The following is a 26,759-nucleotide window of genomic DNA, read 5'->3' on the forward strand; positions in this document are numbered from 1 at the left end:
TTTGTGAAAGTTCACAATGGCACAAAGTACACTACAATGTGGGAGAATAATGTTAAATGTTATGCTCAAAAATTTCCTCAGCTTCAAGCATGAATTGGAATGAATTGTTTCTGTAATATTACTCAGCCACAGTGTGTCTCATTGGATTCAGAATTAAGTTAATTGGGATCACTGTAACGGTTTGATAAAGTACAGAATACTTTCTCCAGTCTAAATTACCATTTAAAAAAAAAGATTCTGGAATGATCATCTGGAGAAAGTCACTTTTTCCCCTTAAACGGATGCATTAGTTGCAAAAAAAACCCAAAAGGCAGTCGTTGGAGATTTAAAACTATGAACAAAAAACATTGGACTAACGACATTTTAGATTGATGATACATGACCTGCTGAGCAATTCCTAACATTTTCTGTTTTAATTCTGTTTTAATACTAATAAACTTGGAACAATACAAAATAACTAACCTTAATATTTTATCTTGCATTGATTTTGCAAAATAAGATTACCAGTTATTCAAGACAAGCTAATACTAATTTCAGGATGACCTCACTACTGTATTTTCATTACTACATTCTTGATCGTACTGAATTGTCCTCAATTGTCCTGAATGATTCTCTCCCATCCAACATTTAGATTTTTAGTATGAAATCACTGTCCAATTTCATATCTTGCAGTCATAAATTAATGTGGCACACTGCAGGTATCTATTAATATGTCAGAGAGGCTTTCAATTTCACAAGTACAATTTCAAATCATGTTGCATCAATTGTGTAGCACATAAGGAGTATCAATTTGAAACTTTGCCCTTTCGAGTGACTAAAACATTTCAACAGATTAACACAATAAATAGGAGAATGTTTGGGTCAAATCTCAACTTTCACCCACACAATAAACAGGAATCTCTATAAATGTCTTCCAGGATCTCTAATCTCAATCATTTCCTATAATCCAGGATCAATCTGACAGCTAATTATATCTTGTTGCTAACTTGTTAAAAACTTTATAAATTTTGAAAATAACTTAGTGGGTAAAGTACATTCTATTGTTTTAACTTTTAAATAGGCACTTCTGCCAAAAGCTTATCCAAAGTCAGATGGTGGTTTAATTTGAATTCTAACAAGATTTGTTGTACGTGTGATGTTAGTCATAACTGGTATCCAAAGTTAATTCTAACCAGGATGAAATGTTGGTAAATTCTTCATTTTAGTCATTTGCAGTTGTGAGGGAAATCACAAGAAATCATAGATGCAGGAATTCTGAGTAAAAACAAACTGTTGGAGGAACTCAGTGGGTCAGGCAGCATCTGTGGGGGGAATTGGACAGATAACATTTTGGATTGGGACCCTTTTCTTAGACAGGAAGGGAGGCAGCTGGTAGAAATAGGTGAGGCAAAGGTGTGAGATGGCAGCTGGCAATTGATAGATGGATCCAGGTAAAGAGAGGTGAATTGCAGATGAGTGATGCTAGGGAGGAGATAGTCACAAAAACTGGAGGTAATAAGTGGACAAGGCAAAAGTCTGCAGATGGTGAGCGCAGATAAGAAATAAAGGGGAGTGACATAAGTGGGAAAGATGTTTGGTAGATGGAAATGGGGTAGCAGAGGGTGTGGGGAATAGGAGATCTGGTGGGGATGGAGATTGGTTATAAGCAGAACGAGGAAGTGCAGGAGGGGATAAGAACTGGATATCACCCAGCTATGATTGCTGCATGGATGATTTCAAAATAGGAAATTAATAGGGTTGCCAATAAATTAACAGAAAGCACTGTTTTAAATCTAAAGTTGTCTGCCCCTTATAAAAATCCATATTTCCATAACATCAGAGCAGAGTTAGGCCATTCAGCCCATCGAGTCTACTCTGCCATTCAACCATGGCTGATCTATTTTCCCTCTCAACCCCATTCACCTGCCTTCTTCTCGTCACCTTTAAAGCACTTACTTATCAAGAACTTGCCAATCTCTGCCTTAAAAATACCCAATGATTTGACCTCCACAGTCGCCTGTAGTAATGAATTCCACAGATTCATCACCCTCTGGTTAAAGAAATTCCTTCTCATCTCCATTTTAAAGATACATCCTATTATTCTGAGGTTGTGCTCTCTGGTTCTACTCTCCCATTACTCGAAATGTACTTTCCACATCCACTCTGTCTAGGCCGTTCTTATCTGGTAGGTTTCAATGCGATTCCCCCTCATCCTAAGCTCCAGAGAGTACAAGCTCAGAGCCTTCAAACGCTCCTCATACGTTAAATCAATCATCCGCGGGATCATTCTTGTAAACCTCCTCTGTACCCTCTCTGAAGCCTGTACATCCTTCCTCGGATATGAACCCAAAACTGCTCACAATATTCCAAATGTGGTTTCACCAGTAACTGATAAAGCTTCTGCATTACATTCGTGCTCTTATATTCTAGTTTCCTCAAAATGAATGTTAACCGTGCATTTGCCTTCTTTACCACCTGCAAATTAACCTTTTGGGAATCCTGCACCAGCACTCCCAAATCCCTTTACCCTCCAACTTCTGAATCCTCTCCCTGTTTAGAAAGTAATCTATGCTTTTACTCCTTCTCCCAAAGTGCATGACTGTACATATTGCTACACCGTATTCCATTTGCCACTTCTTTGCCCACTCTTCCAACCTCCCCAAGTCCTTCTACAGCCTCCCAGCTTCCTCAACGCTAACTGCCCCATCACCAATCTTCATGTTGTGTGCAAACCTGGCCACATAGCCATCAATTCACTCATCCAGATCATGAACAGACAACACGAAAGGAAGCAGACCCAACACTAGTTACCAGCAGCCAATCAGAAAAAGCCCCCTTTATTCCCACACTTTGCCTTCTGTCAGTCAGCCAATCTTCTATCCTTGCTAGAACCTTGCCTCCAATACCATCGGTATTATTGCATTAGAGGCTAAAATTATGCTGTATAATTTTTTTACCTACCTACAAAAATTAAGTTCTCTCCCAGTCCACAACGAAACAACTCTAATATAAACATGCAAGAGTCTGCAGATGCTGAAATCTGGAGCAAAAATTAAAGGAGAGCTGCTGGAGGACATCAATGGGTCGGACTGCAGCTGTGGAGGGAAATAGACTGTTGATGTTTTGGGTTGACGCCTTTCATTTGGATTTCTGTTATTTCGGTGTGTAAGAGAACTATTCTGAACAGGCAGAGAGAGTAAAGGGCAGAATAGGTGCGGGTTACCCGAAAATGGAGAATTTAACGTTCAGGCTGTTGGATTGCAGACTATCCATGCGGGATACAAGTTGATGTTGCTCGAGTTTGTGTTTGACCTCACCCAGGCAATGAAGGTGGTCAAAGATTTAAGGGTCAGTGTGGGAACTGGAATAAATAAAATGGCCTGCAACCAGGAGATCCAGATGACGACAGTGAACAGGATGCGGGTACTCAAGGGAGCTGTTGCCTGATCTGCGTTTGGTCACTGATGTTCAGATGAAGGGCCTAGATCTGTCCATTTCCCTCCATAGACGCTACCCAATCTCCAATATAGTACTTGGCACCAGAATCACCAGACTAAAACAATGCCCATTTTTTTGCAGGAAGTTCCACGCACTGTCATTTTGCTATAGAAAAACTGAAACAAAATGGAAAGTGATTTTCCCAAATGATACTCCTGTGAATAACTGGAAAAAATCATTCATTGCAGGCCAAAACAAGTTCTGCCTACAAAAATTATGAAAGCGGGCAAAGTGCCCTACCACCTAGCCAGCTGTCAAGGCAGTCAAAAATACTGCTACTAAATTAGACCTCCTGCTGCTGGAGGAAATAAGGGGAGGGAAGAAGCAACTGTAAAAGTAACAACCCTGATACTTGAAATATGATGCTGGCAACTGTAGAACTTCATGGAAGAGAATATATGCAAAGAAAATTTGTAGATTTGATTAAATAATGCAACACTAGAAACCTGAAGGAGATATCAGACAGTAAAATTAATCTCAAAATGTATGAACAGTGCAGCCTGGCTCCATACAATTTGATCTTTCCCATTTTACATAGAGCAACAATTTGGTCAAAGCTAAAGAATCAATGTGGACCTACAAGTTGCAACAATACCACTGGATTTTTTTCCTTCCCTTAGCCCACCACACAACCCAAATGGCCCCCCAAAAGGTACAAGGCAGACAATCCCAAGAGGGACTTTCTGGCACCAAAAATCTAAATGAATACTTAGCAGGGAATATTTGAGCTGGCTCTTGGCAAAGTCACAACAACAGTCAGGATTACAGTTTTAGTAGGGCATCCGTGATAAATTACCACCTAAGAGAGTTATAACCAACAACTGAGTAATATTTATTCTGCAAAAAAAGCAAAATAAAAACACGATTGTTCCATGCAAGTGCACTTTAGTATCTATTTTTGAATGAGCCTTTTCTAACAAAGAACAAAGAGCCATTCTCCTCAGTGCTAAACTTGGACTTGCATTGATTTGCAGCCAAATTGGTTCAATATGTAATTTCACCCTGCAGTGATTTTTTTAACATAAACACCCAGGCTGGATCAATGAACTGACCACATTTTTTGTTTATTCATAAACGTGTTTCAAACCAAAACGTTACACATGCTGGTCTCTTAACTCTCACAATGCTGGTACTTAACATTGCAAATACACTCATGTACTTTAAAAGCAATGTTTTCTATTATATGTTTATAATTAGCTTCAAGTTATAGATAAATATAGAATATCCTAGACCAAGTGGACCCGTTGGGTCCAAACCTCTCCTGCATTGGTGGAGCACCCCCTCCTCCCCTTCCCATCACACCTTCCCCATCCCTCCCCCTTCACCTTTCACCCCTCCCCCATCCCCGCCATCCCTCCCCCTCCCTCCCATACCCCACTTCCCTACCCCCCTCCCCCCTCGGCCCAACCATGGAGCTGTTGTCGGGCGGGGAGTGCCTCCGTGGCCATGTGCTGGCGACGGCATGGACCCGTAGCCGGGCAGGGAGCATCTCCCTGGGCCGTGGGTGGGTGAGAGTGGGAGCGGCAGCGACGGCCATCTTACTGGACCCTCTACCACCGCCCCTGCGGCATGCTGCACCATGGGAGGAAGGTCAGGCGCGGGGCACGCTGGGACGGGTGGCAGTCCTCCCGGGGGGGGGGGGGGGGGGGGGGGAGGGGAGCGCATTTATTAAAGTTTATTAGGTAAATTGTTTTTACAAAGTAACATTAGTGGGTTTATTCACACAACAGGGGAATGGTGAGTAGGGTGCGCCTAAAATTGTCGCGCTGTCCTGTACCATTTTGGCTGTGTATAGGGCATGGTACACACATAAACACATTCACACAAGCAACCTGAGAGATAGATAGATAGATATTTTGCTATAGCGAGGAGTGTTTTCTTTGATTTGCAAAATGTAATAAAAGGAATCACTTTACATGACTTCCAGCAATAAAGTATTTCCTTACATCTTGGCATTTGTGATAAAACTTTAAAAAGCAATAAGGATTTATTCTCCCTATGCTATACTCATGGGTATCTATTTCCGAAGCACAACATAGTAGCACTGAAGATGCTTTGTGATGGTTCTCTGTCTTGTTTGAATTTCATGCAAAATTTCACTAGGCACAGGTCTTCTGATGTTCATGTTTAAGAACCAAATCAGTAATGCTTTGAGCCTGCATGCAAATGTTCTCCGTTTCCATCTCTGCAGCTCACATTTTTAAATTGCAAAGATCTTTTGATGTGTACGCAGAAATGCTCTCTACTCACTCCTAACAAACGTAAACCAGATCTCTTGTTTGTTACGGCTGAAGTTGTGCATTATCTTTTGCCTATGTAATTGTAATGTTGCATTCTAAAAATACAAATACAATTTGAAACTCAGAACATTTACATGATTTTACAATTTTTTTATTTTTATAACCTTGAGCAAGGCAGTGATTATTTTCCAAACAATTGGCAGTTTTTAGACATAATTGACCTGTTTCCTGGCTATCTACCTCCTAACCTAGTAACTCTAACATATGCCATAACTGTTCCGGTCCTCTGTTCCAAATCTGTTAACTAAATGAACAAATCATGCAACCCAAAAGGAGTAGGGGTGGGGGGGGGTTGCGGAGTGAATGAAGGTGATGAGAGAACACAAGAATGTGGATTCACCCTCAGCTCCTGTTTTCTTGGTTTATATCCCATTTTTCGAGAGAAGTTTATATATTGATTTTGTGACAGCAAAGATATGGAACCTCCCTGTCCAAATTGTGAAAGTCTCTGCAGGAGACATTGTGAAGACTGAATGGAGGTGGCAATAGTTATCTGGGGCAGCCTGCTGTTTGAGGTAGTGTTTCCAAAGAAGGTGCTGCAGTGTTGCAACATAATGATTAATTGTATTGAGGGGCAGATAGAGTGAAGCAATATAGATTCATAGAGTCATCCAGCATGGAAACAGGCCCTTCGGCCCAACTAATCCACACCAACCAAAATGCCCCATCTACTCTAGTCCCGCCTGCCTGTGTTTAGCCCATATATATTCCTCTAAACCTTTCCTATCTCTGTATGTCTGAATGCCTTTTGAATGTTGTTATAGAACTAACCTCAACTAACTCTTCTGGCACTTCGTTCCATGTACCCACCACCCTCTGTGTGGAAAAAGTTGCCCCTCAGGTTCCTCTTAAGTTTTCCCCTCTCACCTTCAACCTATGTCCTATGGTTCTTGATTCCCCTACTCTGGAGAAATGTCTGGGCATTCGCCCCATTTATTCCATTCATGATTTTATACAGCTCTAAGACCACCCCTTAATATTCAAGGCATAAAGATTGAGGCTGCCCTAACTCTCGCCCTCGAGTTCTGAAACATCCTTTAAAATCTTTTATGCATTCTTTCTGGCTTAATAATATCCTTCCTATGGCAGGGTGAACTATTTGCAATACTTCAAATGCAATCTCACCAACATGTGGTATAACTGTAACATAACATTCCAACTTCTTGACTCAATATCCTCAATGATAAATGCCAATATATCCAAAAGCCTTATTGACCACCCCGATCTACCCATGACACCACTTTCAGGGAACTATGTGTGGTGTTATTGCAATGTGCCTTTAAGACTACACAGGTCTATTGGTAGGGGGTCATCAGAGGGCGACAGGGAGGAGCCCGGGGGAGCAGATGTGCGGTTGAATAAACACTCGCGTAAAAACACAGTCGGACTCACTGTTTCTTTTTAAAGAACACAACATGGTGTCAGAAGTCCTGTAGGGTGCGTGAAGTGTACTTTGAGTCGAACAACTATCGTTTGGAGCTCGTTGACGGCAAAAGAGAAAGAAGAGTGCGACATGCAAGACGACAACGCACAGAGGGCCCCGGTAGGACCAAATGCTATATTTAGCATCCAGCCTCCGGAGTCCTTCGACTTTTCAAAGCCGCAAGAGTGGGCCAAATGGATACGGAGGTTCGAAAGGTTCCGTCTGGCAAGTAACTTGAATGCCTTCTCCGAAGATAATCAAGTTAACACGCTGATTTATTGCATGGGAGATGAGGCGGACGATGTTCTGCGCGGGTTAAACCTGACAGTAGCACAAAGCGGAACGTACATAGGGGTGTGCGATGGCTTCCAACGATTTTTCATAGTAAAGAAAAATATAATCTATGAGCGTGCCAAGTTCAACATGCGCAGGCAGGGAGAACATGAAACAGTGGATGCCTTTGTCACTGCGTTATATGCGCTGGCAGAGCACTGTAACTACGGGGTGCTACATGACGAGCTGATACGCGACAGGCTTGTTGTCGGACTGATGGATAAGCGGCTGTCCGAACGTATGCAGCTTGACGCAGAATTGACGCTCGAAAAAGCCGTCAATATGGCGAGGCAGAGTGAGGAGGTGAAACGGCAACAATCTTCTCAGCGAGGTGACACCAGGACAGAGACAAGTGATGCTAAATCTGTGGACAGAGTGTATAAGAGCAGTAGTAATGGTGCCAAAAACAAACCTCACCAGGCTTATGGCCACCAACTCAAAACACACAGCGCCCAAGACAGCAGGGGGAAAAGTGTACAGTGCCATAAATGTGGCAGCTCTCCGTCCCATCCAAGGCAGGATTGCCCGGCAAAGGATGCGAAATGCCATTTATGTGGGAGAAAGGGACACTACAAGCGTGTGTGTAGATCACCCAAAACCGTGCAGGAAGTTGAAGAGGACGAGGATGTTATGTTCCTAGGCAGCGTCACAGCCGATGGAGAGCCATGGATGGTAAACATTGACATAAATGATAAAAACGTGTCATTCAAAATTGACACCGGCGCCGATGTTACAGTCCTACCCCACACCGTGTTTAAAGAGATCTATAGAGACAGCGATCCACCTACCCTCCGTAAAGCAACCAAGCCACTGGCTGGGACCCGGGAGGAGTCCACTAGAAGTTGTGGGCGTCGCTGGGCTGTTCCTGGTGAAAGGAGAGAAAAGGGTGATGGAGGATGTGTACGTCACACGACACCTGCACACTGCATTGCTGGGGAGGCCTGCTATCGGCAAGCTGGAGCTTGTGGTTCGGCTAGACAGCATCACCATAGAGACATTTAAGACTAGCTACCCGAAGCTATGCAGCGGTCTCGGGGAGGTACGACAGCAGTATGCCATCAAGCTAAAAAACTAGGGGCCCAACCGTTCTCATTGAAGAAACCTAGAAGGATTCCGTTGCCGCTGATGGGTAAAGTCGAGTGAGAACTGTCCCACATGGAAGGCCTGGGGGTGATCACCAGGGTTGAAGAGCCTACTGACTGGTGTTCAGGCATGGTGGTGGTGCCGAAAAAGACAGGAGCCGTACGCATATGCGTCGATCTCACTAACCTCAACGAGTCGGTGTGTCGAGAAAAGTACATCCTGCCATCGGTGGAGGAAACACTGGGGATGCTGGCTGGAGCCAGAATATTCAGCAAGTTGGATGCCAACACGGGGTTTTGGCAAATACCCCTGACCGAAGACTCAGCAAAATACACAACATTCATCACACCCTTCGGTCGTTACTACTTCAAGCGGCTGCCCTTCGGCATTGCCTCTGCCCCCGAACACTTTCAAAATAGAATGGTGTCAGAGGTCACAGAGGGACTCGAGGGAATCGTCTGCCACATGGATGATGTACTGGTCTGGGGCCAAACACGAGAGGAGCACGACGCTCGTCTGCATACTGTGCTGGCGAGGATCCAAAAGGCGGGCATTACGCTTAACATTGACAAATGTGACCTGACGAAGGAAGAGGTGACCTTTCTTGGTCATGTCCTCTCCTCCAGTGGCATTAGTCCTGACCCGAGCAAGACTGAGGCTGTAAGGAAGATGGAGGAGCCGACCAATGTGAGTGAGCTGAGGAGCTTTCTCGGAATGGTTAACCAGCTGGGGAAGTTCATCCTGCAACTAGCAGAGAGAGACAAGGCTCTGCGAGACCCCCTGTCAAAGAGGAACTGCTGGCTGTGGGGCGTCGACCAGGCAAGAGCATTTCAAGATTTGAAAAATGCACTGGTATCCCCACCTGTACTAGCCATGTACGACACGAACCGTGAATGCAAAGTCTCAGCAGACGCGTCATCTTACGGTCTGGGAAGTGTACTTCTCCAAAAATGGGATGAGGAGTGGAGACCGGTAGCCTACGTGTCGCGATCTCTCACACAGATGGAGCAGAGATACGCGCAGGTGGAGAAAGAGGCCTTGGGCCTGACCTGGGCTTGTGAAAGGTTCCGCAACTTTCTCATCGGAAAACACTTCCAGATGGAGACGGATCATAAGCCTCTCCTGAGTCTGCTGGGGTCACAGGCACTGGATGCTCTCCCTCCACGGATTCAGCGTTTCCAGATGCGCCTCATGCGCTATTCTTACTCCATTTCTCATGTGCTAGGAAAGTGTCTGTGGACAGCTGATACGCTGTCGCGTGCTCCTGTGAAAATGGGGGAAACGCCTGACGAAAAGGAGTTGTTTGAGAATACAAACATTTATGTGGACATGATAATAGAGAACCTGCCGGCAAGCACTGCCTACCTGGATGAGTTGAGAGCGGAGCTAAAAAGGGACAGTGTGTGCGCACGCGTAATGCAGCTGTGTCAGGAAGGATGGCCAACGAATAGCAACATTGAACCGGCACTCAGGCTGTACTGGGCAGAACAAGCATTGCTCACGGTAAATGACGGACTGTTACTCAAAGGGGACAGATTAGTCATACCCTCAACTATGAGGAACGACGTGCTGACCAGACTACATGAAGGTCACCAGGGAGTGGTGAAGTGTAGAGAGCGTGCACGACGGTCAGTGTGGTGGCCTGGACTAAGTCAGCAGCTGAACGAATTTGTCCTCAACTGCCGGACATGCTGCAAAGAGAGACAGAACCACACAGAGCCGCTGATGCCATCACAATACCCAGGCCGACCATGGCAAAAGCTGGGAGCTGACTTGTTCATGCTGGGAAGCAAGAACTACCTGCTGTAGTGGATTATGCATCGAGATACGTGGAAATCGCTCCACTCAGCCCCACAAAGTCGACAGATGTAATCTACCACCTCAAATCAATGTTTGCACGTCACGGCATTCCGGAGACATAGGTCACAGACAATGGGCCTCAGTTTGCCGGAACCGCCTTTGCTGCGTTTGCAAAGTCGTATGGTTTCCGCCATGTCACAAGCAGCCCGAGATATCCTCAGAGTAACGGGGAGGCCGAACGTGCAGTCAAGACAGTGAAGGGTCTCCTGAAGAAAGCGGCGGATCCCTACCTCGCTTTACTTGCATATAGAGCGACCCCACTGCAAAATGGGTACAGCCCAGCCCAACTCCTTATGGGGAGAAGGCTTCGCACTACGGTACCAACACTTCCAGCCCTGCTGAATCCTGCTCTTCCCGACAATGAAGTGGTTGCGTGGAAGGAAAAGGAGAAGAGAATCAGAGATGCACAACGGTACAACCTGCGGCATCGTGCACGGAGTCTCGACAGGCTCTTTCCCGGACAAGAAGTGTGGGTCACGGATCAAGGCGAAGCTGGAGCTGTGATCGGCAGCCACACCGCCCCCCGCTCTTACATCGTGGAGGGACCTCATGGGACGGTCAGGCGAAACCGTCGCCATCTAATTCCCATGAAACCCTTGCCGGACCAGAGTGGGGGTGGTATGAAAGAGCAACTCCCGGGTTGCATTCCAGAGCAGAGCTCAGCAGAACCACCAAAAGAGAACATTCCACAGCAGAGCTCAGCAGAGCCACCAAAAGAGAACATTCCAGAACTGCCATCCACTCCCAGAACCAGGTTTGGGAGAAGAGTGGTGAGACCAGATAGGTTGAACTATAAGTGAAAAAAAAGAGTTTCTAAAGAAAATGTTTTTCTAATTTAGTGAAAAGGGTAAAATCCTTTTCACTAAGACAATGTGTTTACATGTACTTATGTTGAATTAATTTAGTTCAGATAGGAACAGACCTTCCAGCTAAAGAGGCAGAATAATCCTCTAAGGTCTGGTGAATCAACCGCAGTCTACCGATTGATTCTAGAAAGGGGAGATGTGGTGTTATTGCAATGTGCCTTTAAGACTACACAGGTCTATTGGTAGGGGGTCATCAGAGGGCGACAGGAAGGAGCCCGGGGGAGCAGATGTGCGGTTGAATAAACACTCGCGTAAAAACACAGTCGGACTCACTGTATCTTTTTAAAGAACACAACACTATGTATCTGTAGTCTAGTTCCCTCTACTCTGCAACTCTCCTCAGGGCCCTGCCATTCACTGTGCACGTCCTACTGATTTAACTTCCCAAAATACAACAACTCGCTCTGCATTAAACTCCATTAGCCATTCCTCAACTCACTCGCCCAGCTGATCAAGCTCCTGCTGTAATTTTCGATAGCCATCTTCACTGTCCACAATACCACCCCCTTTAGTGTCATTTGCTAATTTATTAATCATACCTTGCACAGTCTCACCCAAATCATTGATACAAATCTCAGCAAATGACTCTGCTTCAGTTTGGAAGGGCTTGCAAGAAATCACCAGCTACAAGAAGAAAACCCCCCGCACCTTGGACAATCGTCAGCTGACCAACGACCTGAACGAGTTCTGCTGCAGGTTCGATAAACAGAAACATAACCCTGGGACCCCTTCCCCAATAGAAATTGAGGAGGTGGAGAGGCTATTCAGGAGACAGAAAAGCTGGAAATCTCCAGGACAGGACAATGTTTCCCCCTCTACCCTCAAACTCTGTGCTGAACAACTGGCACCGGTCTACACAGACATTTTCAACCAGTCCCTGCAAACCTGTACTGTCCCTGCCTGCTTCAAAGTCTCCACTATTGTCCCTGTACCCAAAAAGACAAGGATCACTGGTCTGAATTACTACAGGCCTGTCGCAATGACCTCTGTAGTCATGAAGACCTTTGAAAGACTTGTGCTGGCCCAGCTGAAAAATATCACAAACCCCCTGCTGGACCCTCTGCAGTTTGCATACCGGGCTAATAGATCGGTGGATAACGCAGTTAACCTAGGCCTGCACTTCATCCTCCAGCACCTAGACCACCAGGGGACCTATGCAAGGATTTTGTTTGTGGATTTTAGCTCTGCATTCAACACCATTGTGCCAGAGCTACTACATTCCAAACTTTCCCAGTTGCCTCTGCCTGAACCCCTCTGTTAGTGGATCATCAACTTCCTGACAGACAGAAAGCAGCATGCGAGGCTGGGAAAACACATCTCAGACCAGCAGACCCTCAGCATAGAAGCTCCGCAAGGCTGCGTATTCTCCCCTCTCCTTTACTCTCTCTACACCAATGACTGCACCTCCACAGACTCTGTCAAGCTTCTCAAGTTTGCGGATGACACAACCCTGATTGGACTGATCCAGGATGGAGAGGAATGTGCCTACAGACGGCATCCTGATGCCTTCGTAACAACCTGGAGCTCAATGCTCTTAAGACAGTGGAACTGATTGTAGACTTTAGGAGAGCTCCCCCTCCCCTCCACCCACTCACCATCAACAATACCGCAGTCACATCTGTGGAGTCATTTAAGTTCCTTGGAAACATCATTTCCAGGGACCTTAAATGGGCGGCCCACCCATCGACCACAATCAAAAAGGCCCAACAGAGGATGTACTTCCTGTGGCAGCTGAGGAAACACAATCTGCCACAGGCAATGATGGTCCAATTCTATACTGCCAGCATAGAGTCTGTCTTCACTTTCTCCATCATGGTCTGGTTTGGCTCAGCCACCAACCACGACATCTGGAGGCTGCAATAAATCGTTCGATCAGCTGAGAAAGTTGTTGGCTGCAACCTTCCCCCCATTGATGAACTGTACACTGCAAGGGCCAGGAAGCGAGCGGGCAAGATCATCTGTGACCTCTCTCACCCTGGCCCCAAACTCTTTGAAGCACCCCTCTGGAAGGCGACTTCGGACTGTCAAAGCCGCCATAGTCAGATATAAAAAACAGTTTTTTTCCACGAGTAGTAGCTCTACTCAATAACCAAAAGTCTGTAGCCTCTTTTTGCTCTGATTTATTTCACTCACATGTTTAAACTAAAATGTTTTATTCTTAATGGTTTAATGTTTTATGCTTTATTCTTAATTGTTTACTGTATGTTCATGTTGTTACCTGCGAGCGGAGCACCAAGGCACATTCCTTGTATGTGTATATACTTGGCCAATAAACTTATTCAATTCAATTTTTAAAATTCAGATTCGTAGGACATGATCCACGTACAAAACCATGCTGTCTACCCCTACTCAGTCCCTGTGTGTCCAAAATATCTTAGCCCAGCATCCTCTCCAGTAACTTGCCTACCATAGATATTAGGCTCACTGGTCTATACTTCCCTGGCTTTTCGTTGCAACCCTTCTTAAATAGAGACACAATAGCCACCCACTAGTCCTTTGTCATCTCAATGTATCGAATGATGTTTCATACATCTCAGCCAGGCCTCCTGCAATTTCTTCTCTAGCGTCCCACCGTGTCCTTGGATACATCCGATCAGGCCCGGGAGATTTATCTACCTTCACATGGCTTAGACCAGTACATCCTTAACTGTAATGTGGACTGCCTCAAGATATCTCCCTTAATCGTCTCAAGTTCCCCAGTCTTTATTTATTTCTCCATGGTAAAAACAGAAGAGAAATCTTGCCCATCTCCTGTGGCTTCACAAAGAAATTATTGCTTTGGTTTCTGAGGGGGCTTATTCTCTCTCGCGTTAACTCCTTTCCCTTAATGTACGTACACAAATCTCTTTAGATTCTCTGTAATATTATCTGCAGAGTTATCTCCTGTCCCCTTTTAACTTCATGATTCCCTTCTTAAGTGGGCCCCTTATTTCCTGAAAGTCCTCCAGCGATACACTTGGTGTCAGGTGCCTATACCTAGCCTATGCAGCCTGCTGTTTCGCTGACCAGAGCCTCAATTTCTCTTGTCATCCAGGCTTCCTTACTACCATTTGCTATGTATATCAAGCTTTGCACTCTCATTTATAGAGCCTTCTACATATTGCCTGAGGAAACTTTCCTGATCACATTTGACAAATTCTACACTGTCTAAGCCATGGCACTATGACAGTCCTAATCTATGTTGTGAAAGTTAAAGTCCCCTACTATGAAAACCCTATTAATCTTGTACTGCCTGCAATCTCTCGGCACATTTCTTCTAATTCCTGTTGACTATTTAGGGGCCTATCGTACATTCCAAACAAGGTGATCAGTCCTTTTTTATTTCTCAGCTCCGCCCACATATCTTCACTGGACGAACCATCAGTAATGTTATCTTGGATAATGCCGTGACTTTCTCCTTAATCAATAAAGCAAGACCTCTTCCTCTTTACCCACACCTCTATCTCACCTGTCGCACCTATCCTGAGACATTAAGTCCAGTCCTGTCCCCCTCTTAGCAGGTTTCCATAACAGCTTTGACGTCCCAATCACACATACCTATCCGTGCCCCAATTCATCTGCCTTACCCTTCACATTCAAATAAATGCAATTCCATCCAACTGAGTCAAACAACATGAACTGATTGTAGGATTTGATCTTAGCACTTTAATGATTTTTAATGGTTTAATGATTTTTACCGGCACTGCAGCCACATTCTGAAGCAGCACCATATCCTATTCGCCACTCTCTACCATATTTCCCTCATTCTCTTACTTGGGGTTCCAGGGAAAGATTGGAGCTCAGAAAATGGATTACACTGTCTGTTTTTTTAGGCACAAAACATAAAAATAATCCATCATTCCTGGATTAAAACATTTTCTGGAGCAGGCAATTAAATGTTCCATCCACAATAATGCAATTGATTATTTTTTTTCTGGCATTAGGCGCACATCTAATGATGTCATTAATTTCACACATGTTTCTGCTTTTATCAACATAAATTGGAGCTCACAGCTCCACTCCACATCATGGAAGTGCTCAAAGTTTTATTGGTCCACATCATACAAATTTGTTGCATTTTTCAGCAGTTAAAAAGAAAACCCTTACAGACAATGGGAGACTTAACTGGTCATCCCCAGAACTGACTGAGGCTGCTCAGATATCCAAATGTGCTGAAAGCAATATATGTCATTCTCCAAAATTCAGCAGATAAGATATTCTTTGTAATTTGTTATACCACTGGATATCTCAGCTGCAGGCCTTACTATGGCTCTAACTGACTATTTTTGTTGGAGGGGGTCAAGGACCTCAGGGTAAGGTGGCAAAGGCATGCCCATCATAGTGTCTTTGACACCACTTCTTAACCAGACCTCTGATGAACACAGGGTACGGACAAGCCATGATCTGCATTTGTGCACGAACAAGGGTTCCCATTAAAAACACAGATCTTTCCATCAATGGGAATTGGTTCCACCATCACATTTTGCAGTGGATCGCAAAAGGAATTTCCTGATGCTGGGAAACATGTGACCTTCACCTTGGGGAATCTCCGTTGCGGGACAATTTCAGCATAAGAATGGGTCCTGAAGGACAGTTGCTACATTATGTTTCAACAGCTGCTCCCACCAGTAAGAGAACTATGCAAACATTAGAATATTAGTGAAAAATACCCCTGGTTTATTCGTGATGAAACTTTGTTGCCTGCATCATTCCAGGGACACTTTGCAATACACCATGACAGCGCCCTTTCCCTTGGATGTTGCTCTGATCCCTTGACCTGGCAGACAAGTCAGGAGAGGCCAATCATTAGCATCATTGGTAACAGCTGCATCCAATTAGCTGATATTGGTTGGTCATTTGAACCTTGTCAGCCTACTCCCAAAAAAAACATGCATTCCGGTCAGAGGTGAAATGGGAGAGGGTGAGAGGAGAAGCAGGTGAGAAAATGAAAGAAAGAAGAAAGACAAAGTAGGAAGCCTCCATGCTGGTGTATTCCTCTGTTGCAGGTTTGAGGAAGACTGAGCCACAGGGATAAACCCAAGATCATTTGTGCCATTGCATTGTCAAGACTGGACTGCCCAGATACTCTGGGCAGCCAGTCCCTCTACTGAGGTTAAGACTTAGTGGCTGGGGCAAGCCTGTGATGCCAGAACTTTGTCCTACCCAGACAATGAAGACTGCGTCCACACACAGACAGAGACAAGCACCAGTCGCCAGGACTATCCAGAGACTGCCAGCGAAGCCTCTTCAAGCCCAAAGCCAAGCTGCCAGGAAGAAACCTGTACCGTCAGCATCTCCTCTCAAGGCAAGGGTGAACTACAGGAAGAAGCCAGAGTTCACCATAACATAACATAACATAACAACACTTTATTGTCACTCGGCACAACACCGAGCGAAATTTCAGCAGTCACACAAAACACAGCAAAAAAGAAAAGAACACAGGACACCCGACCCCAACACAAACATCCATCACAGTGACTCCAAACATCCCTCACTGTGATGGAGGCAACAAAACTTCCCCTCTCCTCCCCCCGCACCCACGGACAGGCAGCTCGACCCCTACCGAGGCAAACGACACGCACAGCCCCCGCAAGGGGATGGAAGGCCCCCCGGCCGAGCCGCCCCGGACACCGAAACGTCCCGCAGCCACACCGGGCGATGTTAAGTCCAGCGGCCAAGCCGCACCGGGCACTGAAACGTCCCGCAGCCACACCAGGCGATGTTAAGTCCAGCGGCCGAGCCGCACCGGGCACTGAAACGTCCCGCGGCCACACCGGGCGATGTTAAGTCCAGCGGCCGAGCCGCACCGGGCACTGAAACGTCCCGCGGCCACACCGGGTGATGTTAAGTCCAGCGGCCGAGCCGCACCGGGCACTGAAACGTCCCGCGGCCACACCGGGCGATGTTAAGTCCAGCGGCCGAGCCGCACCGGGCACTGAAACGTCCCGCGGCCGAGCCGCACCGGGCACTGAAACGTCCCGCGGCCGAGCCGCACCGGGCACTGAAACGTCCCGCGGCCACACCGGGCGATGTTAAGTCCAGCGGCCAAGCCGCACCGGGCACTGAAACGTCCCGCGGCCGAGCCGCACCGGGCACTGAAACGTCCCGCGGCCACACCGGGCGATGTTAAGTCCAGCGGCCAAGCCGCACCGGGCACTGAAACGTCCCGCGGCCGAGCCGCACCGGGCACTGAAACGTCCCGCGGCCGAGCCGCGCCTGCGATGTTAAGGCCCGCAGCCGAGCCGCGCCGGGCGATGTTAAGGCCCGCAGCCGAGCCGCGCCCCGGGGAAGAGACCCAATAAAAGAAAGGTTTCCCCCCGCCCCCCCCACCCCACACCCCCACCACACATACACAGCCAAAAACAGAAACAAAAACCATCCCAACACCGACACAAACAAAAAAAAGAAAAAAAGACAACAGACTGCCAGAGAGCCGCAGCCGTTAGGCGCAGCCAACTCCTCCTTCGAAGACCAAGACTAAACTGCTGGCATTGGCCTGGGATCAGCAGCGTCATCGTACATGTGCTGTAATGGAGAGGGACAGCGTCCCATGTCGTCCTCGACTTTCTTACCACTGTAAATAAAATATCACAAGTTCACCCTACTGCAAGTGTCAGTGTAGTCACTGTCAAACCCAGCGTCATCTCTGAGGCCACAACAGACTAAGGACAGCTGGAGATTGAGAGGCATTAGACAAAACCTGAAGAGCAGAAACAAGGGGAGAAATAGTCGGATGAAAGTCACAAGAAGGATATCCCTATGCCATACACACAGTCTCAGCTTCCAGCTGAGTACAAGAGGAAAACATGGGCTGCACAAACCAGAAGAACTCTGATAAGAGCTGTTGCTGCACTCGATCTTGCAATTTCAGACCAAGTGATCCTCTCCACACTCCAATCATCACCAACATTGTATGTCAATACTGTAATTGGGTAGTCGATCCCAGATGACAGATACAAATTCCTCTCAGCCAGCTTTGTGACTCCACTTACACTGGTTGTAACCTGAACAAAGGAACCTCTAATTCAATTAATTAAAAGGCTTGCTACAACATCACTGCATTTCCTGACGAGTGGCATCTCACAAAGCATTTAGACCTATGCACAATGTATCCATTAGTTTAGTGTAGAGATACAGCATGGAAACAGAACTCTCGGGCCCACTGAGATTGCGCTGACCAGCAATCACCCGTACCCTAGTTCTATCCTACACACAGGTTACAGAAGCCAATTAACCTGCAAACCTGCACGTCTTTGGAACGTGGGAGGAAACCTGAGCACCCCAGGAAAACCCGCGCAGCCATAGCGTGAACGAACAAACTCCGTACAGACAACATCCGTAGTCGGAATCAAACCTGGGGCTCTGGCACTGTAAGGCAGCAACTCTACCGCTGTGCCATTGCGCCACCCTATGCTGCCACCTCATTATTATGAGGATTTTCACTCTACGGGTACAAATTGTGCCAATCACCCAGATATGTACTGGTAGGACATAAAATTTATTTCTGCGTTGCTCGGTTATGAAAGAATTTTCATTCCTGGAGGAGACTACTGAAGTCTCCTGGAGGAGACTACTGAGGTCACCTTATGGACCCTCAACATGAAAGTGCCTTAAAGATTTGATGCCTTTCTTTGATCGTAAACTGAGCAAGATCCTGTCAAGAAATATTTTAGCAAGTTTCTGGATGCGCACTATTCCATGCTGTTTCACACTTAAATTCAGACAATTTCATCAATTTTGTAAGAGAATCCGAATTGCTGTTACTGTTAAACTCAGTGCTGACATTATTTCTAGACTTAAGTTTCTCCTCAGCTGCACTTCCCAAAGCAAAATTTGAATGTTGTGAGGCCCCTTTCCTCCCAGACTACTGCCAGATACAAAGGAATTTTGCACGAGCACACTAATGAATTGTTTTAAATATTAAGAAAGAATTCCCTGGCTTTTTCCCTGCATGAATTTGGCACATCGGCAATGATAACCAAAACTTAGCTGCAGATATTTTGTTACAATACGTTTTAAGGATTGTAGAAAAAAAAGCCTGCACATATTGTGTGCTTAAATCTATACTTTCATGGATATTTTGTTACCCAAATCTTGTATTCCATTTTGGTCACTACACACCACAATTAATTAGAAATTGTTTGCATCTCAGCATTATACATGAACCATTGATGCTTAAAGTTTCAAATCAAAGGGTAGGAAGAAAAAAATCCCATTCCACCTTCCAGGAAATTACAATTATTTATATCTATAAAATAAATTATCTAATTTGTTTCTACCTGTGAAGTAATACAAAAAAAGAACTGTATTAGATCCCAATTTCCCATCAGCATTGGTTATTGCTAGCATAAAATCCTTACCATGAATGTTTCCAAGTTCAATATTCCCAATGGAAGAAGACAGATGTGAAGACTTGGCATAAATGTACTTTGTTTTTAATGTACCCGTGGTAGTGGAAATACTCATGGTTGTTCCTTGAAGTTTGTCAATGTCCACAACCTATAGTAAAAAAAATGAAAGGTTTGAGCAGATGCAGCTTAATTTTGACAAGAACACAAATTATTGATTTCTTACTTAATAAACAAAAAAGCTTTTCACTCTAATGCCATAAACATTCTTGGGTTATGGAATTCTAGGGCAAGGATATAATGCTCGTGTATGCCAAAAAAATGCTTCATGAAATGTACAAGACAGATTGAAATCCCTTATTCAGTACAGATTCACAATTTTTTCTGGTTATTAAAAAAAACCAATGAAGTGTGATAGTAAATTTCCCAGAAAGCAAAATAAATGCCAAAAGGTACTCTTGACTGCATGATAACGATTATAATGTAATGGCATTGGGCGCAGGTTGTTTGTTCTCTTAATAGTGAATAGATGAATGAAGAGCATGCTGATGACCAAAAACAAGAGTCTCCTTTGACTCCTCCCACCCTCCAAACCAGAGGCGTAGCTATGGGCACTCGCATGGGCCCTAGCTACGCCTGCCTCTTTGTCGCGTACGTCGAACAATCACTGTTCCGGGCGTACACCAGCCCCATCCCCGAACTCTACCTCCGCTACATCGACGACTGCATTGGTGCTACCTCTTGTACCCATGCAGAACTCACTGACTTCATACACTTCACTTCCAATTTCCATCCTGCCCTTAAATATACCTGGACTATCTCCGACATCTCCCTTCCGTTTCTGGACCTCACCATCTCCATCACAGGAGACAGACTAGTGACGGATATTTACTATAAACCCACTGACTCGCACAGCTATCTCGACTACACTTCTTCCCACCCGGTCTCCTGCAAAAAGTATATCCCCTACTCCCAATTCCTCCGTCTACGCCGCATCTGCGCCCGGGATGAGGTGTTTCACACTAGGGCGTCAGAGATGTCCTGATTCTTCAGGAAACAGGGCTTTCCCTCTTCCATTATAGATGAGGCTCTCACTAGGGTCTCTTCTACGTCCCCTAGCTCCGCTCTTGCTCCCCCTCCCCCCACTCACAACAAGGACAGAATCCCCCTCGTTCTCACCTTCCACCCCACCAGCCAGCGGATCCAACAAATCATCCGCCAGCATTTCCGTCACCTACAACGGGACCCCACCACTGGCCATATCTTCCCATCCCCTCCCCTCGCTGCGTTCCGCAGAGACCGTTCCCTCCGTAACTCCCTGGTCTACTCGTCCCTTCCTACCCAAACTACCCCATCCCCGGGCACTTTCCCCTGCAACCGCACGAGATGCAACACCTGTCCCTTTACCTCCCCCCTCAACTCCATCCAAGGACCCAAACAGTCTTTCCAGGTGAGACAAAGGTTCACCTGCACCTCCTCCAACCTCATCTATTGCATCCGCTGCTCTAGATGTCAACTTATTTACATTGGCGAAACCAAGCGCAGGCTCGGCGATCGCTTCGCTCAACACCTGCGCTCGGTCCGCATTGACCAAACTGATCTCCCGGTGGCCGAGCACTTCAACTCCCCCTCCCATTCCCAGTCTGACCTTTCTGTCATGGGCCTCCTCCAGTGCCATAGTGAGGCCCACCGGAAATTGGAGGAACAGCACCTCATATTTCGCCTCGGCAGCTTGCAGCCCTGTGGTATGAACATCGATTTCTCCAACTTTAGATAGTTCCTCTGTCCCTCTCTTCCCCTCCTCCTTCCCAAATCTCCCTCTATCTTCCTGTCTCCACCTATATCCTTCCTTTGTCCCGCCCCCGACATCAGTCTGAAGAAGGGTCTCGACCCGAAATGTCACCCATTCCTTCTCTCCCGAGATGCTGCCTGACCTGCTGAGTTACTCCAGCATTTTGTGAATAAATACCTTCAATTTGTACCAGCATCTGCAGTTATTTTTCTTATAAAACAAGAGTTAAAGTGATTTTTAAAGATTCTATTCTGCATGCAATTAATTTTAGCTTTGAGAGGAAGTGAGATGTATCCATGTTATAAAATGGTTGTATGCTTGAGAATCAAGTAAGTGGTCGTGCTACTGTGGGCTAAAAGGTTATTGCCCCTTGATGGGATATAAGCCACTTTTGTTGCATGATCTATTCTTGTCAGGAGTTAAAATATGCTATGAATCTCATTTGAAATGAATCTCAGTACTTGTTTTCAGATTTGTTTTTTTTAAATGAGTCTTTTGTCTGAAATGGATGGTTTAATTTTACTGCTTGTTTATCACCAAACTTCAGTGCATTGTGAAAACTATTAATTCAAGAGGAAGAAATAAAATGTAACTTACACCTTTATTAGAAGTCTGAATATCTACATTTCCATGGATTGTTCCTAGACAGATCACATTTCCACCTCTGCTTTGCACTTTGACTTTATGGGCCTGGATAGCATAATGAACAAAAGAAAGCAAAACTTAACTTCACCCAAGAATAAACATAAAATCTATATTAACACATCTAACACAAAATTACCCAAATTAATGTAATTTCTAGCTTTCTTCATACCATCAAGGTACTTTTAAAAAAACCATCAACGGTGGTAGCATTCAGCAATTTAAGATAAAAACATAATATGGCCCAAAATTAACATGTATAAAACTTGAGAGAAAGTAGAACATAAAGTAGACACTCATTATAAAATAAATGCTCCAGCATCTGCAGTTTTTTTTCCTACACTTAGAACATAAAGTGTTGATTCACTATCCTGTTAATCAGTAGGCAACACAAATTTTGGAGTAAAACTATTTTGATAAAAGCAAAGTGCTTATATTTCTAATATAAATCAAAAATAGAAAATTGCCCATATTTCTAATGTTTTCTTGAGAAATAAAAAAAATCATTCAGCTGAGTGTCTATGCCAATTCTCAGAGCATTCTCAATAGTCTCAATCCCACACTTTCCTGTAACCTATTCTGTCCCACATGCCCATTATTCTTCTTTATAAAGCAGCTAACCTACTGTCCATTAAGTGACAGAGGAAACTAAAGCTCCTACACGAGACACATGTGGGTTACAGGGAGATTGTGCAAATTCCACAGATACTATCATCATCATCATATCATATATATACAGCGCGGAAACAGGCCTTTTCGGCCCACCAAGTCCGCGCCGCCCAGCGATCCCCGCACACTAACACTATTAACACTATCCTACACACACTAGGGACAATTTTTTTAAAACATTTACCCAGCCAATTAAGATTAAATTACTGGATCAAGATCCAAGATGGTGCCTTTATCAGTACACTGTTGATAGCTTGATTGTATTCATGTATATGCTTTTCTTTGACAGGGTAGCACATTAAAAAAAAGCTTTTCCCTGTACCTCATGACACGTAACAATAATAAACTAAATTAAAATTTATCGTGCAACAGCAGCAGCAGCATTAACTGCTGTGCCATGTGCCAATGTAAAGCCATTTCCAAAGTTCAAGATTGTGAAATTTTAGCATTAAACGGGACTGGAAGTAGACAATTATACATGTAAAAAGTGTTTCGAAAAAAAATCAGTTAAAATACACAAACATTTAGTATCACAAACACAAGTATTGCAAAGCAAGAAACCTGAAGTAAAAAGGAAGTTAAAGAAAATAGAATTCATGTTTCAAATGGTCACCTTTCATAATATCCAACTTTTTAACATGCAAAAAAGAGGGAGAACCAACAGGTAAAACCAGGAATGGAACAGAATACAGGGGAGATTAAACGTCAATGAACATGCAAAGTAAAAGACAGCAATAATGGGACCAGTAAAGAAAACGACTCAGCCCAATTCAAAGTGGGGAAAATGGGAGCATACTAAAGTTTAAAAAGTGAGGCAATTGGTTGAACACAATTATAAAGACTAATTGTTCCACGATTATCGTTAGGTCAGAAATTTGCAGGCGTTGGGGGTGAACTCTTAATTGTGCACAATAAGGAAACATTGCAAATCCGTGAAGTGTGAATGGCAGAACAAGAATTCCATCCAGTATAGAGTTATAGTTTTCCAGACTGGAAGACAAAGTGCTTCTCCTCATTTACATTGAGTGGGAAAATTAACTGAATGTACAATGACTCATTCTCTGTCAATGCAAAGAAGCAACTTACCACGGCTTCTTCAATGGTACCTCTTAAATCCACACATGTATCAACCTGAAAGGCCTTTGTGTACAGAAACACCACCTCTGAACTTGTTATGAACCTTTGTTATTCGACGCAATTATCAGTTAAGAATGCGATTTTGATAACTAGTTTAAATGACAATTTAACAAATGTTAAATCTACTGTTATATGTATGGAAATAATGCCCTCCAATGGCAAACTCCTGTAATTTAGGTGCAGCTCAACAAATCTATCCCCAGTCAGAGTCCGGCAGTATGGAAACAGGACCTTTAGCCCACCGAGTCAGAATAACATTTTTAAACTACTCTCTCATTTAAAATATTCCCCCACCATCTCTTTAATGTTGCTGTCATAATATCTCCATGTGGTTGCTATTAAATATTATTTGATATTGCTTAATTAAGTATCTTGTGATTTACACCATTGGTGAGTAGCTGAAAAGAGGTTTTCTCCCAATTGTTCGAAGAACTTAAGCATTTTTTCTTCTTGTATAGATCTTATTGATTTAAAGAAACGTTCTACGTCTCCCACAATGCTTTAGTAACCGTCAATTAAACAATACACACTCATTCCTTTACTTGAAAACAATAATCTTGATATAGCATTTCAAAAAATCAGCAACGACAATATTGTCTTCTAACTCAAAAGAAAACAAAAATCTGATAATTTACTTGTACCTTTAATGAATTCAAGATACTGTGCCCTCTCTCAGTTTCCACATAGCAGTTATCACTCTCCATTTGTTTTATTTTAACGCATCCTTTATTGAATGTGCTAATATCGAGATCTGCAAAAAAAGATTAATTGAATGTTTTTAATCAACATCACAACATACTGTACAGTACATTTGAAAAATCTGCAAACTGTAGATGCTGGGACTCTGCAGCAAACGCAGAACGCATTGAAAACATTTAGTAGGCATCTGTGGACAGAGAAATACAATGAATGTTTCATGTTAAAAATCTTTCAACTGGGAAAATAAGTTATGTGGAATGAATAAGAAAAAGATACGAAATTTTGACATTGCCCTATCCATCGACCATCCTCCCTGCAGCTTAAAACTTATTTTTTCGCTTCAGACAAAGGGTCTTTGATCTAATCAATGTCTCCACTTCTTTCCACAATTGCTGGAAGACCTGCAAAGGTTTCCAGTATTTTCTGTTTTAGTCAGAGTCATACATGGAGGAAACAGGCCGTTCGGCTCGACTTGCTCACACTGACCAACATGTTCCATCTACGCTAGTCCCACTAGCCTGGGTTTGGCCCTTATCCCTCCAAACCCATACTACCCTGAATGTTTCTTAAACATTGCGATAGTACCCGCCTAACCACTCTGTATAAAAAGGTTACCCTTCAGGTTCCTATTAAATTTTTCCCTCCCTCACCTTAAACCTATCTCCTCTAATCCTCAATTCATGGGGCAAGAGACGCTGTGCGTTTACCTGATTCCTCTCATGACTTTGAACACCTCTATAAGATCACCCCCTCATCCTCCTGCGCTCCAAGGAACAGAGTCCTAGCCTGCTCAACCTCTCCCTCAAGTCCTGGCAATATCCTCGTAAATTTTCTCAGCGCCCTTTCCAGTTTAACAACATTTTTCCTATAACATATGCCCAAAAATGAACACAATACTCTAAATGTGGTCTCATCAATGGCTTCCATAAGTGCAACATGACCACCCAACTTCTATATTCATTATTCTAAGTGATGAAGGCCAATGTGCCAAAAGCCTTTTACCTGCAATGCCACTTTCAAGGAACAATGTACTTGAATGCACTCTGGTCTGCAACATTCCCGAAAGCGCTAACATTCACTGTGTAGGTCCAGTCGATGTAAGATTCCAAAATGCAACACCTCACATTTCTCTGTATTCAATTCCATCAACCATTCCTCATCCCACCTGCCCAACCAATCAAGATCTTACTGCATTTGTGACATCCATCTTCACTATCTACAATACCACCCCCTTTTGTATCATCCGCAAACTTGCTAATCATGCCGTATACCATGCCACGTATTAAAACAGGGTGGCAGTGTGGCGCATCTGAAAGAGCTGCCACCTCATAATGCCAGAAACCTGGTTTCAATCCTGATCTTACATGTTATCTGTGTGGTGTTTGCATATTCCCACTGTGACCTGTCCCCCTGGGTTTCGTACGAGTCCTTCAATTTCCTCCCACATCCCAAAGATGGGTGGGTTTGTGGGTTACTTGGCCCCTGTTGTTGTTGGTTTGGCAATTGTGAATGGATGCTAAAGTGGGCAACAAAGAACCAGTGTGATTATTGGTACCAATGGATTCGGTGGCCAAAGAGCCTATTTCCATGCTGCATCTTCAATCAAAACCAGATGTTATTTCTAAGGATAGTGCACATATGCAATTACAGTGCATGTTATAAAAAGTATATAACATTTAGTTTATCTAAATGGCTTCTGCTTTTTACAATCTTACAATGTACTCTGGAATAGAAATTGAAATCTCTCCATCACTGGAAACTCGGATTTGTTTAAAAAAGTAATTTGAAAGGTAATTTAGGCTACTCTTTGAAAAGTACTCTCCCATGGTTTTCTATTGCATAGCACAATTGCAAGCTGGTAGAATGGTTTCCTCACAGCAACAGATACCTGGGTTCGATTCTGGCATTGGGTGCCATCTAGTGTGTAGACTAAACGTGTGTACTTTGCCTGTTCCCCCCGTCACTCCTTTGGTTTTCTCCAAGTTCTCCAGTTTTCCCTCACGCCCAATAAAAAGGAAATCTGAAGTGCAAAAATAGCACCAGGAGATAGCTCACGCGGATATTAAGCGAAATCTAAAGAGATGTTATAAGTATATTAAGGGAAAGAGGGTGACTAGAGAGAGAGAGAGAGAGAGCATAGGGCCCCTTAGA

General features: G+C 44.3%; 1 protein-coding gene across 1 annotated transcript in view; it reads right to left on the minus strand.

Moving 5' to 3' along the window:
• Positions 1-26,759, minus strand: part of fam185a (family with sequence similarity 185 member A) — a 49,109-nt gene that overhangs the window by 20,084 nt on the left and 2,266 nt on the right. The window contains exons 2-4 of the mRNA XM_078419712.1: positions 24,551-24,660; positions 22,059-22,151; positions 19,682-19,820 (exon numbers count right to left, since the gene is read on the minus strand). Of these exons, the coding sequence (XP_078275838.1) occupies positions 19,682-19,820; positions 22,059-22,151; positions 24,551-24,660 (342 nt within the window). The remainder of the gene's footprint in view (positions 1-19,681; positions 19,821-22,058; positions 22,152-24,550; positions 24,661-26,759) is intronic.

This window comes from Rhinoraja longicauda, chromosome 23 (genome assembly GCF_053455715.1).
Source record: "Rhinoraja longicauda isolate Sanriku21f chromosome 23, sRhiLon1.1, whole genome shotgun sequence".
Classification (NCBI taxonomy): Eukaryota; Metazoa; Chordata; class Chondrichthyes; order Rajiformes; family Arhynchobatidae; genus Rhinoraja; species Rhinoraja longicauda.